We start from the raw sequence: 13,713 nt of genomic DNA, 5'->3' as shown, positions 1-13,713 counted from the left end.
AGTGTGGCTTTTGATAGCATTTACTAATATGTGTGTCTCAATGTCATGTGCTTCCTGAAACAGCGGTCCACTGGCAGCACCTGTAGCCACCTTTTGAAACACTCGGAATGACAAAACAAGATCACAACAAGCACTCACGTTCCATCCTCGTTGCTTCTGTAGAAGACCATGAAAGGGTCCGACTTGCCGAAGAAGTCCTTCTTATCCAGCTTGTTGGCACAGAACTGCATAGTGGCGCTGTCCTGCAGGGACACACGGAGATGTTGGGAGAGAAGTGTGAGATAGGTCGGGGGGAACGGTGTATCATAAGTTCTTCATGATTAAAGAATGGATGGTATTATTTATGTGGCCTATTTTCTTTCCCTACTTCTTCTCTTTTATCTTCACAGCCTACAGCAGCTATCTGTGCATCAAACAATAAGATAATGAATACTGCATGAATACTGTAGTCGATATTTGTACTTGTGTGTGTGTGTGTGTGTGTGTGTGTGTGTGTGTGTGTGTGTGTTAGTCCTTAATCATATTTCTTGGCATATTGTGAATGTCTTCTTTTTCACAGAGAAGTAGGGAAGAAGCTAAGAAGATATTTTTTTAGATTTACATTACAGCAAGTATATTAGGACAAATAAGTAAGTCATGTGTGCACATTGATCCACTCACAACAACGAGTGCAATACTAGCCACACTCGCAGACCTGTGAGGCTGTAATGGTCGTGACACATCAGAAAATCTATTACAACTATTAATGGGGCAAAGAATGTTAAGTTTGACCTGAGGGTGGGGCTGAAGGAAAGGCAGTTTTGTCTCCCAAATCAAAATGTTTTACTGTCTGCACAGAGGACATCACATAACCGCCTTGTCTGGCCCAACTCTATATATTTCAAATTTTCTCAACTTTTGTTACTTTATTCTGTACATCCACCATCCAACATCCCAGCTGTACTTTGAGCATGGTAACAAGTTAGGATTTTGCATGTTTCCATGCCATTAGGAACCATTAAGACCCAGCCGCATGGCAAACCAAAACAGCAAAGTGCTGCAGAGCATGGTGTTGATTCAAAGTGGGATTGGCAGTACTAACACTAACTACACGGCGTAAACAGATTCAATGTGAACATCACAAATAAGGAGATTTAGGTTGAGTAGCTGTAAAATGGTCCTTCTATACTCCTGTGAAGGAGCTGATGCAGTAGCTGATGAAGTGCATGATTTTAAATTAGCATAGGCTAAGGCAGAATCTTCAAATTTAAGGTCTATGGCTGTTAATGAACATGATTGAGTAGAAGACCTAATGAATGTTCAGTTCAGTTTGGTTCAGTGTTATTTCAATCTTTTTTTACAGTATGTCAACATGTCACATGACAGCCACCATGAGTCACAACCTAACTGCTGGAGATGAGCACAATTAGTTTCAGCGGGAGTGTAAGAATAGCAGGACTCAATGTCCTGTCCAGTACATCCTCACACACAAGCATACACAGACAGTCTACACACATACACTCCATACAAATACCCACAAATGTAACACAGCTGCTGGATAAAGGAGGTAAGGCTCTGAGAACATGAATCCCATGTTCTCAGAGCTAATAGTTAATATTTTGGGAAAATGCCTCACTAATGTGTATAAGGATGTGTAGACATATGACTGTCCATTGTTTTAGTCTGTGTAGTGTGAATGTCACCTGCTTACATGCTCTTGCTCTATGAACTACTGGCAGTCAGCCTACCACACACTCTAGCTTTATCTAGAAACAGCCTAATGGTGTGTGTGTTCAAGTAATCAGGCATTGTAATCCCTAACCATAGTACCGTATCCACCTACCAGCGCTCCTGCAAACATTAGTGTCAGCTGCTTACCAAGTCTTAATCTAGCATGAGTAATGGTCATCAAGCTAACTTCATCTGATACCTGTCACAGTGTCTGGAAAGATGCTTCAAGTATATTTTCAGCCTCAAATGATATGATGGTACACTTAATTATAACCATAGTTAGTTCGGTTGGAGATCCGGATGTGTTATGCTATAGCAGTGGCTTGAGGCTACACCAGCCTCAAGCAGAGATGAGGAGCAAGCTACAGAGGTCCACACACCCAGACTTTTTTTGTAGTCTTCAGCCTCAAACGACACTGACTCAAGTGAAGTCACTTGAGGCGGTTTATCAGATTTCACACAGCTCCCTCTGAAGCCACAAAAGGTTTTATATTTTAAACTTTTTTTCCACATATGCAGTTGTACTCCCCATGACCCGTAAACAGACTGTGATGTGTAAAATCGGTGAAAATCCCATCTAAAATCACAAATCCAAATTGAAATGAAATTTCTTGCTTCTACAACCAAAGATTTGTTAAATTCAGTAAGCACGCAGCCTTTTTAATCTCTTCAAATCAGTAGGCCAGTAAAACACAAAAATCATCTCTGCAGTGGCTCTTCATTATGTTTTACTTTGAGAACAGCATGCTGCTTCTCTGCTATTCCTAAACTGCCCATTACATGACCACATGAAATCAGACTTAATACTTAAGACTTAATATAAAATGTGTCCTATAATATCACCTGGATTCCCAAATTATAAACAATGCGATTGCAGTTACAAACAGCAGATGTGATTTTCATATTTAATGACTAGAATCGCATTGTCCTATTATCATTAGCCTGGCAACAATTAATCAGTTAACAAAATTCTTTGCGGTGCACAGTGGCACAGTGGTATATATATATATATATATATATATATATATATATATATATATAAAGAATGAACTGTGTCTGAAGGTGACCTAAGGCTATTGTGGATTCAAAAGATGAACTAGCAAAGACCATAAAAACATAAATAAATCAGACCAGTAGCAGATGCTGGGAGATTCATTCTCACTGCAAACCAACACTTTCTCTGTAGTACACCTGCTCTATCTAACAAATAAGCCTGGTTGTGCATTTTCTCCACCAGTTGTTTATCATGAACGGTAGCACTTTTACCAACCCCAAATATAAATCACTTGCCTGCTGTTGAGGCTTATACTACTAGTTTACTATTACTTGGCTCTCCCTGTATGGTGGCAGTGCAGGGAAGGGGCCCGACTTATCTCTGGCATGTGGGCTGTAGCTAATCTCTGAAACACAGTGGTTCATTACAGTATGTTCAGATGCTAGAACAGTAGATTGCTGTTTCTGTCAGAGCCCGAGGCCTTACACTGGGCAGCCATGGTGCCACTAATGATAGCTTAATGGCATTTTAATGTTGCAGCTTGCACCTTGTGTCTGGCTGTGTGCCGAGTGGCAAATCAGCAGAAGAATGTGTGTGAGAGGGAGAGCAGAGAGTGTTTCTGTGCACATATGTTGATGCCCATTTTAATTCCTGTATGCATCTTGCCACAGTGTCCTCTCTGTGTCTTTATCGCACACAGCCAGGCACCGTGCAGCACACACTTCCCTCCGACACACTCATGAACACATCCACTCCACTCCAGCAGCGAGGGGAACTTTATCTGTATTCCTGCCCTCACCCTGAGGACACATACACACCACATGTCTGCCATTTGGCACAATCCTCCTACTCTCTCACTCATCTCACTCTCACTCATTTTCTTAAAAAACACTCCCTAAATCCTCCTGGGCAATGGTGGCTCCTGATTGACACACAAGCAGTTCAATGCTTATGTCATCTGAACAAGTATAAATATGAGATTTCATTTCATCTCTGTGGCTTTCTGTCTTCTATCCCTGGATACTGGATGTGTGTGTGTGTGTGTGTGTGTGTGTGTATGTTTTCTATTTCAACAAGTACCTAACTTTAAGTACTGACTGACATCATAGTCTCTCTTCACATGAAAGCAGTATTCATGCTTATATTTTAGGCTGCACTGGATTGCAGCAAACATACATTTTTAAAATTCCAAAAACACATTGTGATGAATGTTTATTTGTCCCTGCATCTAATAAGTGATTAAAGAAACTACCGTGGACTCTCTTCATACTACCCGTGGCTTTCTCCAGGGCTCAACTATCTTTTACATCACGCCCAAGACTGAAGTGCAAGATACAGTGCCCGTCTGATGACCCCCAGCCCCCCTCCCTACTCCTTCATACCTGTATGTGCATGCTCAGTAACATGTTAGGCACACACATAAACATTAGCTTTTCTAGGATCTTTTTGGTCTATGTTGCCAGCAACAGAAAATAAAGACAAACAAGATGAGATAATTCATTAATCTTGCAACAGATGGTGAATCCATGCAGTGTAAGAACCAAGTTTATTAGTTGCTGTATGCAAGATTGTCAGTTATTGTCTCACCACTACCAGGAATCGACATGAAACTTAGCAAGTATGCAGCATTGGCTTTCTGGGATTTACTGTAGACACCTACGGTGGCAGATCAAAGGCGAGTTCACTGGCAACATTTAGTTGTGCATCATCAGTTGTGTGGCCCTGAAGGAGTGCCGTGGATTCTCCTGCTGCAGCCTTACTGTTTTTCCAGCATTCATTCAGTGAAATTATCTAAATGGAGTTTAACTTGTCATGCTGTTGCCTTACTACCCACATTGACCATGTCATGTTAGTTTAGTTAGTCTTGTTGGAAAAAAAGTTTTAGGTAGCTCTGTTAAACTATCGAGAGGACAATAATGACACCATGAATGAAACTGCAATTTCTTGAACAAAAGTGAGTTGCTATTTCCATCTGTTATTAAACAATTAAACTTAACAGTGAATCCACATAACATACCTTCACAACAATAAATCATTTTGATAAGTAACAACAGTCTAAAGGCTCAATCAGTGCTGCTCCTTACACCTTCTTGATGCACCTTCTGTCGGTTTAACGTGACAGAGCTTATTAACTGTAAACACAAGGTTTCACTGGTTTGCTCTAGTAGGAATTAAATATACTTCCAGTGGCTTGCCGATCAAGTTGCCTGCTAAGTAATTGCAGGCTTCGGTGTTCAAGTGGGCAGAATTGGGCAACTTTGCCGCACCGAGTCAGCAAGTGCAAGGACACACCCAGAAATCTCTGCGGAGCTAATAGGCACATAAAAGCATTTATGGTGATGGAGTGTGTTGGGGATATTAAATATGCATCTGCTCCTGCCTCATTAAGGTTCTGTGGCACGAACACACACTCATGCAAAGGTCTGTGATCAACAGCCATTTGCTAATATGGAGAGAATCAGAGTATCAATATTTAAAGAGGGGGGCCAGGCTAGATAGAGACACACTCACACCCTCAGGGGAGTAATGGAGGAGTGTTTGTGACAGATGAGACGAGCAGTGTGTGTGTGTGTGTGTGTGTGTGTGTGTGTGTGTGTGAGTTATAGTTGCACTAATAAAGACAGAAAAGATGGGGAGAAGATGAGAGGAGAGTTAGTTAAAGTGTTGTGTAAGGGCCAAATCAGTGCATTTACATTACAATCATGTAGGCATTAATTAGTTTGAGCCAGTGTGTTTGTGTCTCTTGTGGGGAAAAAAAGATACATGGAGAGGCAAAATGGAGAGGGGGAAAAGGGGGGAAAAAGGCAGTAACTCAATTAAAGGCCAAAGTGATGAGATTGGGAAGAGAAAAAGAAGAGGAAAGGAGATAGGGAAGGTGGACTTAACATGATAAGCCACAACAACTGACTTTGTGCTGTTTGTATGGTGGTTCTTTGTGTGTTTACAGCGTACATGCATGAGTACACTCCAATTTGTGAGGTAAGTCAGTGTACAGGTAACATACAGGGATTGTTTCACATGTGTGATTCTACAAATAGATAATTCCATGCCCGGATTAGCTTCCTTTTTTTTTTCTTGCTTGATTTAAAGCCACAGGATAAGAAATCTGTGATTTATGTTGTCTTGTTGGTTTGTAGCATTTAATAAGGATTGCCAAGCAGTGTACGTGAGTGGAATAGAGCGGCAGCAATTTGTGCTACCCACTCAAAGCATCTTCTAATCGCTCCACTCCAAGCTGCTCCAGGTTTTCTATTTTCTACATTTGCCATTTTCTTTAAAAAAACAGCTCCAGTTTGCTCTGTGGCAAATGTGCTGAATGCTGCCCTTCTGATTTATTGCACAATGTGAAGTGAAATTTAGAGGCATCAAAGAAGACAGCAAAGTGAATGGAAGCACGGGAAGTGAGGCGAGCACACGAGTGAAGTGAGGCAACGATTCTGCTCGTCAAATCTGTGCTTTTTCCAAAGGATCCAAAGAGTCGAGTGCCTGGAGGAAAGAAGAGCAAAAATAAAAAGTGGAGATCCTGTCACACAGACATACTAACTCACCATACTGTCACTGCAAACATCCATACCGTTAATCGTGAAAAAACATCCCCATTGGTTGTCAGTGGCCAAAAGACACAGACAGCAAAACAGTCCAGCAGTTAAACTTGTACAAATAAAGCGAAATGAAAATCCTCCTGGGGTTGCATCAGCTTGTTCGTATGATGGAGCTTTATCTCGAGAAGGGGAACACAGAGAGACGCAAAATCACGCTGCTCTGCCCAGACTCTGCAATGCTCATACACCCTGTTGCAAATATGTTAGATAAATTTCTTTTAAAAGAATCCCTATATGGATCAGCCTTAGATTGCTTTGGAGCAGTCAATATTGTCACTTCATACAATAAATTATGAGATGCTCTTATTATTAGACTTAAGCATCTAGTTTTGTGTCTTCTGCTATGAACACTAAGTCAGAGAAAATTCAAGTTTCGACTGTGCAAATTAAACCTATTTTATTTAAAAGGGATTAAATAAGGTTGATTTTTGATTCCCATCTTTTAAAGAGTAGCTTAATAACAGTTGGCCGATTCTACTGTATTCTTTCTTTAGATAAAAAAAATCCTTAGAAAGTACATGAGTCTTATTTTCCCTGTGGAACAAGCCAAACAGATTTTAATAAGAAACACTGGTGCTAGATTGTGAGGGAGTGGGCTGTATTTGTCAGAAATCCCGCAGGATCAGGATTTACTGTTGCAGACCTCTATTTTGAAGGCTGCTTAACAGTAAAGCCCCCCCCCCCCCCCCCCCCCCCAAAAAAAAAAAAATTGGTTGCTTTGGGTGTGTCGATAGAGTTTTACAAGTGGGATTTAATCAAATTTAGGAAACCCAATATTTTGATTGTTATAGTGTTTAGATAGCTGCAATAAACTTTTAATAACCAGCACATGCAGGTGGAGAAATGTTTCAATATACTTAAATTGATTACTTTACTGCATGCCTCATAAACTTGATCACATGGGACAACAACAATCTCTTCCTAATTGCCAGTCCTGTTCCTCAACCTCTCGTGGCATTTTGTCCATATGGTTTAGAGTCGTCAAAGCCCACCTGTTGTGGAAATCGGTTCATTCAAAATGATCTGGTTGTGGTTGTTGAATCTGTTGTAACCTTTTCGCATTACACTCAGAAATAATTTAAACTAAGTCACTAAGTGTGTCAGGATGTACAACATTTGCTGCAATATGTTTGTTTCCAAGTAACATGCTTGGACAGCTTTTGTTACGTCCTGATTAAGTAGAGAAGTATCACCCTGAATAGATTGGTTCTCGCATGCAATCGCGGATGAGATGATGATTATGATGACTTAACCAAACACCTTTTCTCCTCAAGTCCTCTGTTTTAATAATATATAATTCTGTGTTAAAGGAATGGCTTGACATTTTGGGAAATATTCTTAATCGCCTTCTTCTTGTTCTTATTGCAGATGCACAAAGCAAGAAATAGTTCCAGCATGCAAGAAAGTAAAAAAAACTACCACATTTTGTTTTTGTACTAATTAAACAATGTAAACATATAAACGATAGATATTACATGTTAATTATTTTAGAGATGCTGTTAAGCAGATTTGGATACTTTATGCTAAGCTAAGCTAACTGGCTGCTTGCTGTAGCTTCATGTTTAGCGTACAGACATGAATGGTATCGACCTTTCCAAAATGTCACACTATTGTGTTTTCAGCATCGCTACAGAGCCTACGCACATAGCCTCTGTAGCTACACCATAACTAACTTACCATGTGGAGAACCCAAAAAATGTGATGGGCTGCTTATGTTTTCTCCACCAAGTTTCCTGTGCCAGTGGAGATTGTGAATACACATTATGCAAGTTGCAAAAGTGCTCAGGGATCTCCTGTTCTAACAAAGCTGATTATTTGATGGTATCTAGTGTCGAACGTTGCTATAACCTCAGTTTATTAACTGAGCTCTTCTTTGTTTGATCATTGTCTAAATAATTGCAGCATTTGAGCTGCAGTGTAGTTGTTAACTCTGTTGACTTGTGTATCATTCAATTCCCAAGCTAAGTTTATTCCCTTGAGACGTTCAGGAGTAGAAAGTAAAGAGCGTTCTTTTGTCATCTATAGTTTATAATGTATTAAATACTGCTATACAAAAGTTTTAAATACGTCCTGGAATAATTTTAAAAGCACCCACCAGGGTTGTTTGATGCCAAGTCTCCTTTCAAACGGGTATAAAACTACACTTCTTTCCACAAAAACAGAGAAACACAAACCTCACACCACACACTTCCTGCACTGTCCGCATCACAAAGAAGGTTGGCTGATGAGGTATAATCATGGGGGTATACAAACGTATTATATTTTCCTACTGTAGGGTATGTCAGCAAAAACCCACTCAAACACTACATACTTGCTTCTCTTGAGACAACATCACGAATGGAAACTGATGAACAATGTCAGTTCATGAATGCTAAATGTTTTAACCTCCTCGACCCAACCAGACCCAACGGCAGTGCGTCATTACAAACTCAACTTGTGCAGGCAGTGGCCTCAACTTGACATATCACCTGTTAAGTTAATATGGCGAACTTGTCAGCAAATAGTTTCTTATTTAAACATCTGGCAGACACGGAGCGACATCATTCGTCTGTTCACCCCGAAGAATGTAAGTCCAATATTCACTTTTCCAAGAGAAATATCAGGCTGTTTAGCTGCTAAATGTTCCAGTTTTTCACTAGCTCGTTGCTAACTTTGTCTCTCTATTTGGTGCTAGGCAGGTAGCATACAAACCGAAAACAACATTATGAGACCGGTCCAAAGAAAGAGGACCGAGCTGAGCTGAAAGACGGCGTGTGATCCATTGTCGATCTAGTAGTATCAAGTGTTGATTGTAGCAGCTTTAACTGACAGCAACAACAGTTCATCTTGTTTTGTATTCCAGGCTGTGCAGGTTGCATTTTGCAGCTTGAACCAGGCTTCCCATATTAATGTGTTTGTATGTAAATAAGTATCAAGACCGGCTGTGATCAAGCGTGTGAAAGAGGAAGCAAGTGTGCATATTTGTGTGTACATCTGTGTGTATGTGTTTATATACAGTATGTGTTGTGTAATTGTGTGTTAATTGATTTGCTTTTCTATATGTGTGTATGTGTGTGTCCCATAGGGCTACAAAGGACAAGGTCAGGCAGGGCTGCGTTTTAATTAACCAAAGCGCGCTCTCGCACTGTCACCAGCCAAGCTGTTCTTATAGCTAAGAGCTGGTACATGCCGGGAGTGAAATAATCCTCTATTGATTCACTTCACTGTCTGTGTATCTGTCTCTGTCTGTCTGACTCTTTTTTTCCTCTCCGTCTCTCCTACACACACACACACACACACACACACACACACACACACACACACAAACACACACACATTATTTCTTTCTCCTTTACTCTCTCTCTCTCTTTCTCTCTTTCTTTGTGCCATTTGATCTGTTGCACTCTCTTGCTTTTCGATATCTTCTAATCTGCGTGCTGGGAGCCCACTGAAGCATCCAAGGCTTTACAGCACAGTGTTGGTTGAGGGGGACAGTCAGCACTCACCCCATCATGTTCCTGGGCCATTTCATTAGACAGGGGGGCACTCTGCAGAGTGAGAGCAGCTGTCTGACAGTTATTTTCTGAGAGAGGTGTGTGTGTGTGTGTGTTTGTGTGTGTAAATGTGATACGTCCTATAGGTAGATAGATGGGTATTAAGAGAGGTAGATACGTAGACAGATACAGCACATAGATATGTATACACATACATACAGTACATACTTAGATAAATGCATAGATACCAATAAAACAATACTTATATTTGATAACTCACATCGAATAGTAAATACATGTTTTTCTAAAGAACTTTTTTTTTTCTTTTAAAAGGTATGTCAATCCTCAATCTCTGCCTGGCTCCTGTTATGTAATGTGGGGGGCAAACAGTTGAGCGGAGGAAACAGATTGACCATCACTATCACATCAGCCATTTTTAGCTAGCATGGATAGCGACGCCTCTCGGGGCACTTTCGTCACAGAGGGATCAAACGAGGAGGAGGGCGTGGTGTTGGACTGTGGCTGGCCTTGTAGGTGCTGAGTCCATGGAAGTCCAAGAGAGGACAGCAGATGAGGGGAAAGCTACAAAGCTGGTGTTGGTTCTACTTATCTTAGGTGATGATGAGACTAATTAGTCACTTTTTAATTGAACTAAGTAACCAAAAATACTTTGGTATTAGTTATCATTATATTCTCTGTGGAAAGAGCGACTGCTGATTTACCTGACTTTTGGTCACAATGACCTTTCAACTCCCAGGAGACGTAACAAGCTAGTTTTGAGAAGCAAAAGCATGTTTTACACGCAACATGTGAAATGTTATAAAATCACCTTTATTACCCCAAGAATAATATATTTGTGTGTGTGTGTGTGTGTGTGTGTGTGTCTGTGTGTATGCACAGCGCAAAATGAGTCAAACATTGACCAAAGATTGATCAGTGCATAATATCATCTAAACATAAAGCAGCCGTACAAGCACAGACAGTACTAAATCTAAATTGACGATGATTTAAATGATGAAATATCTGACCAAAGAATAAAGAATAGACAAAAATCAGACCTAGGATTCAATGTCAGCTTTCGGTCGGGAGAGTAACTTTAACTTTAGACTATTAAAGTTCAACAACCAGCCAGATGGGCAGACAGCTTCTTAATAGACAGAAGGATTGAACATTGACTTTTTTCAGCTCTTTGATTGCTGTGGGATTCTTTCTCAAAGTGGGTTAAATTAAGTCAACAGGAAGTTTCCTTTGTCTGTGGCTGTGTGCCTACACTTTATTTGCCCCTCTAAGCTTCCATCCTGCTCAATCCACTTTATGTAAAGTCTGTTTAACCAGGCTTTGCTGACAGATGTTTGCCTGCTAATGTGTGGTTGGCAGGGGAGATTACTATGGCTTACTCACTCGACAGTTGCTCAGCTCCTCTGCAGACAAGACGATAGTGCCACATTTCTTCCCTGGGATCCCTCTGTGGAGCAAAGAAAGGAAACAATAAGAGCTTCACACATATTAAAGGAAACACATCTTCCATTTCTCCACTCTTGGCTCTTAAGTGATCAGTAAAAGCCACTGCAAGAATAAAAGCATGGTCATTTTCCAGTTGTGAATCAGTCTTCCTGATTATACTCAACAACAAAAAAGTCAATGCGATGTAGCTCATCCTTGACATTTCTTGACATTTACAGAAAGTCTCAGTTATTTTAGAATTTAATTATAATTTTCAATATTACTCAGGAGGACTATGTGCTCAGCTTCAGATAAACTTGTTTCAGTGATAGCTGGTCAGTACCTCAATGTAATGTGCTGTATAAGTTATATCTTGAATTGCTGACTACCATTTTCGGACAGATTTATAACTAGTTTGACTGTAATGTGTTGGCAGTTTTGGAAAACAGGGTTCTGGGGTCCAGTATCATTCATTAGTTTTTTCATTATGATTCACACAGACATTGAACCTTTCCAGGAGGGTTTACCCATCCTTTAAGCTGGAAAACATGCTATGTGGTCAATTCACATTCATGAGTAAATAGGTGGATGTTGAGTTTTGAATGGTGAATGTATTTCAGTTTGTTTGTTGTATGAGCCTGTTACATCTGCTTCTAGTCTGAAACAACGATTTCTTCTGATTTCTTTCTTGACTCCAGGTTTTTGGTGATCATGCAAGACCCAATGAGGCTTGAGTACTTGGGGAATCAAGCAAACAAATGCATATACTACTGTACATCTTAAAATACCCTTTTGTAAACACACTTTTTAGTTCTTGTTATTTTTGTTGTACTCTGGGGAAGGTGAAGACTAAAGTGTCTTGCTTAAGGGCAAAGTAAGAGTGCCAGTTTGAACCTGGACATCCCTGCCTTGAGGTATTATCATCTAATGCAAATTAAGGTCATGTGCTTATTCACATCTGTCACATCTGTCAATTTCAAAAGAAAAAAGAGATGCAAGATTTGAGAATCAGAAAGGCCATCGAAAGCTCAACCCCCTGGTCTCCCGTGTTATATTCCACTCAAACAGAGCACCAAGAGGGAATGGCCAACTTCTTTGAAGCCTCCAGCCTGCCTTACTTTCTCATTTGACTTAACTCTGTCCTGTTGTTTGGAGTGCAAAACAAAATATATTTGTATTTATGTGTTAGTAGGTACTATCTCTATGTACAGTGTGTGTGTGTGTGTGTGTGTGTGTGTGCCTGTGTTTAGGTTGTTGAAGTGCTGACAGCCTGTCAAATAAAACTAAATCTCCTCAGTCCGTTCAAGGTGACAGGTGGAATTGAATTGTAATGCCCATGAAATGGATTTCATATATTAGGACATGAGAAGTGGAAAAGACGTAAAAAAAAAAGAAAAGAAAAAGAAAATGAAAAGCTGGGGAAAAAAACACTAATTCAGTGACAAAGCTACCTGCACTTCCAAAACTACAATATTTATTTTCACTTTTTTGTTGATGGCACCCAAATTTACCTAAATGTAAAGCCAAATAACTATAATAAATGTAACTACCTCCAGGGCAGAAGCAGGCATTCAATTACACATAAATGAAAGAAAATCAGTCCACAACACTGAAGGCCCAGTCACATCAGAAAGCTAACTACTCACATGCTAACCCCTCACACGCTAACCGGCTGTTTTAATCAGCTCTCTGAGCTTCTTTTCTTCAAGCATTTTATTCTCAGGATAGTACACCATGTCACTCAATAATGAGTTATTGGAGGGGAAAAAGCTCTTCAACTGCCAACTGTCAGGCTAGTGTAAGAGTGAGACTGTGTGATGTAAATATAATTGTGTGAACCCAGGTTTAAACTTAATTGTACAAACATACATTTAGTATATTCTATTGCTTGTTTACACATAGTGTTTACACATAGTGTTTACGGTAATGTTATGTTGATGTTCCAGAAGCAGGTATTTTCAACTAGGTGGCGCTGTACTGGCAGCTGGCAGTTCTGGGGATTGAGAAAAGGGGGAGAAGAAGAGTGGGGTGGGGAGTTTGCGGGTCCAAGAGAAATGTAATGGCTTAATATAACTGATCTGTGTTTTTGGGACTTCTCTAAAGTTATGAGGAAAACCCAGAACGTGTTGGACTGATTTATTCCTTCTCACACCCACGTTGCTTACACTAACAAGCTAGTTAGCTTGGTCGACAGCGGGACAATACGTTCACGCAGTGAATTTAAAATACTCAAAAGCAACAGCAAACCATTCCTCTTTTGTGAAGCAGTTTATTCTCTGGCTCTCCATTCCCTCAAAGATCAGCACTGTGGAGACGAAATGTTTAAGTCCATTAATGAATTGATTTCACCGCAAAATCCTGTCGTTTTAAAAGCTGGTGTGACCACGACTGTACTTACTCCAAACCTTTTCTCTCCATGAAGCCATGAGGAAACATCTGGGAATCATATTAGATTCTGCATTAAACAAAAAAAAATCAGGTAAATCCAGCT

The 13,713-nt window shown here is 40.2% G+C and overlaps 1 protein-coding gene across 3 annotated transcripts in view; it reads right to left on the bottom strand.

Moving 5' to 3' along the window:
- cpne5b (copine Vb) overlaps window positions 1-13,713 on the bottom strand; it is a 109,033-nt gene that overhangs the window by 27,332 nt on the left and 67,988 nt on the right. For all 3 annotated transcript variants that reach the window (XM_070901997.1, XM_070901995.1, XM_070901996.1), the window contains 2 exons: window positions 11,181-11,244; window positions 139-242 (listed from right to left, as the gene is read on the bottom strand). In XM_070901997.1, the coding sequence (XP_070758098.1) occupies window positions 139-242; window positions 11,181-11,244 (168 nt within the window). The remainder of the gene's footprint in view (window positions 1-138; window positions 243-11,180; window positions 11,245-13,713) is intronic.

The sequence above is a fragment of the Enoplosus armatus genome, chromosome 3 (genome assembly GCF_043641665.1).
Source record: "Enoplosus armatus isolate fEnoArm2 chromosome 3, fEnoArm2.hap1, whole genome shotgun sequence".
Lineage (NCBI taxonomy): Eukaryota > Metazoa > Chordata > Actinopteri > Centrarchiformes > Enoplosidae > Enoplosus > Enoplosus armatus.
The sequence above is the reverse complement of the archived record's forward strand: the minus strand, read 5'-3'. Positions and strand labels throughout refer to the sequence as shown.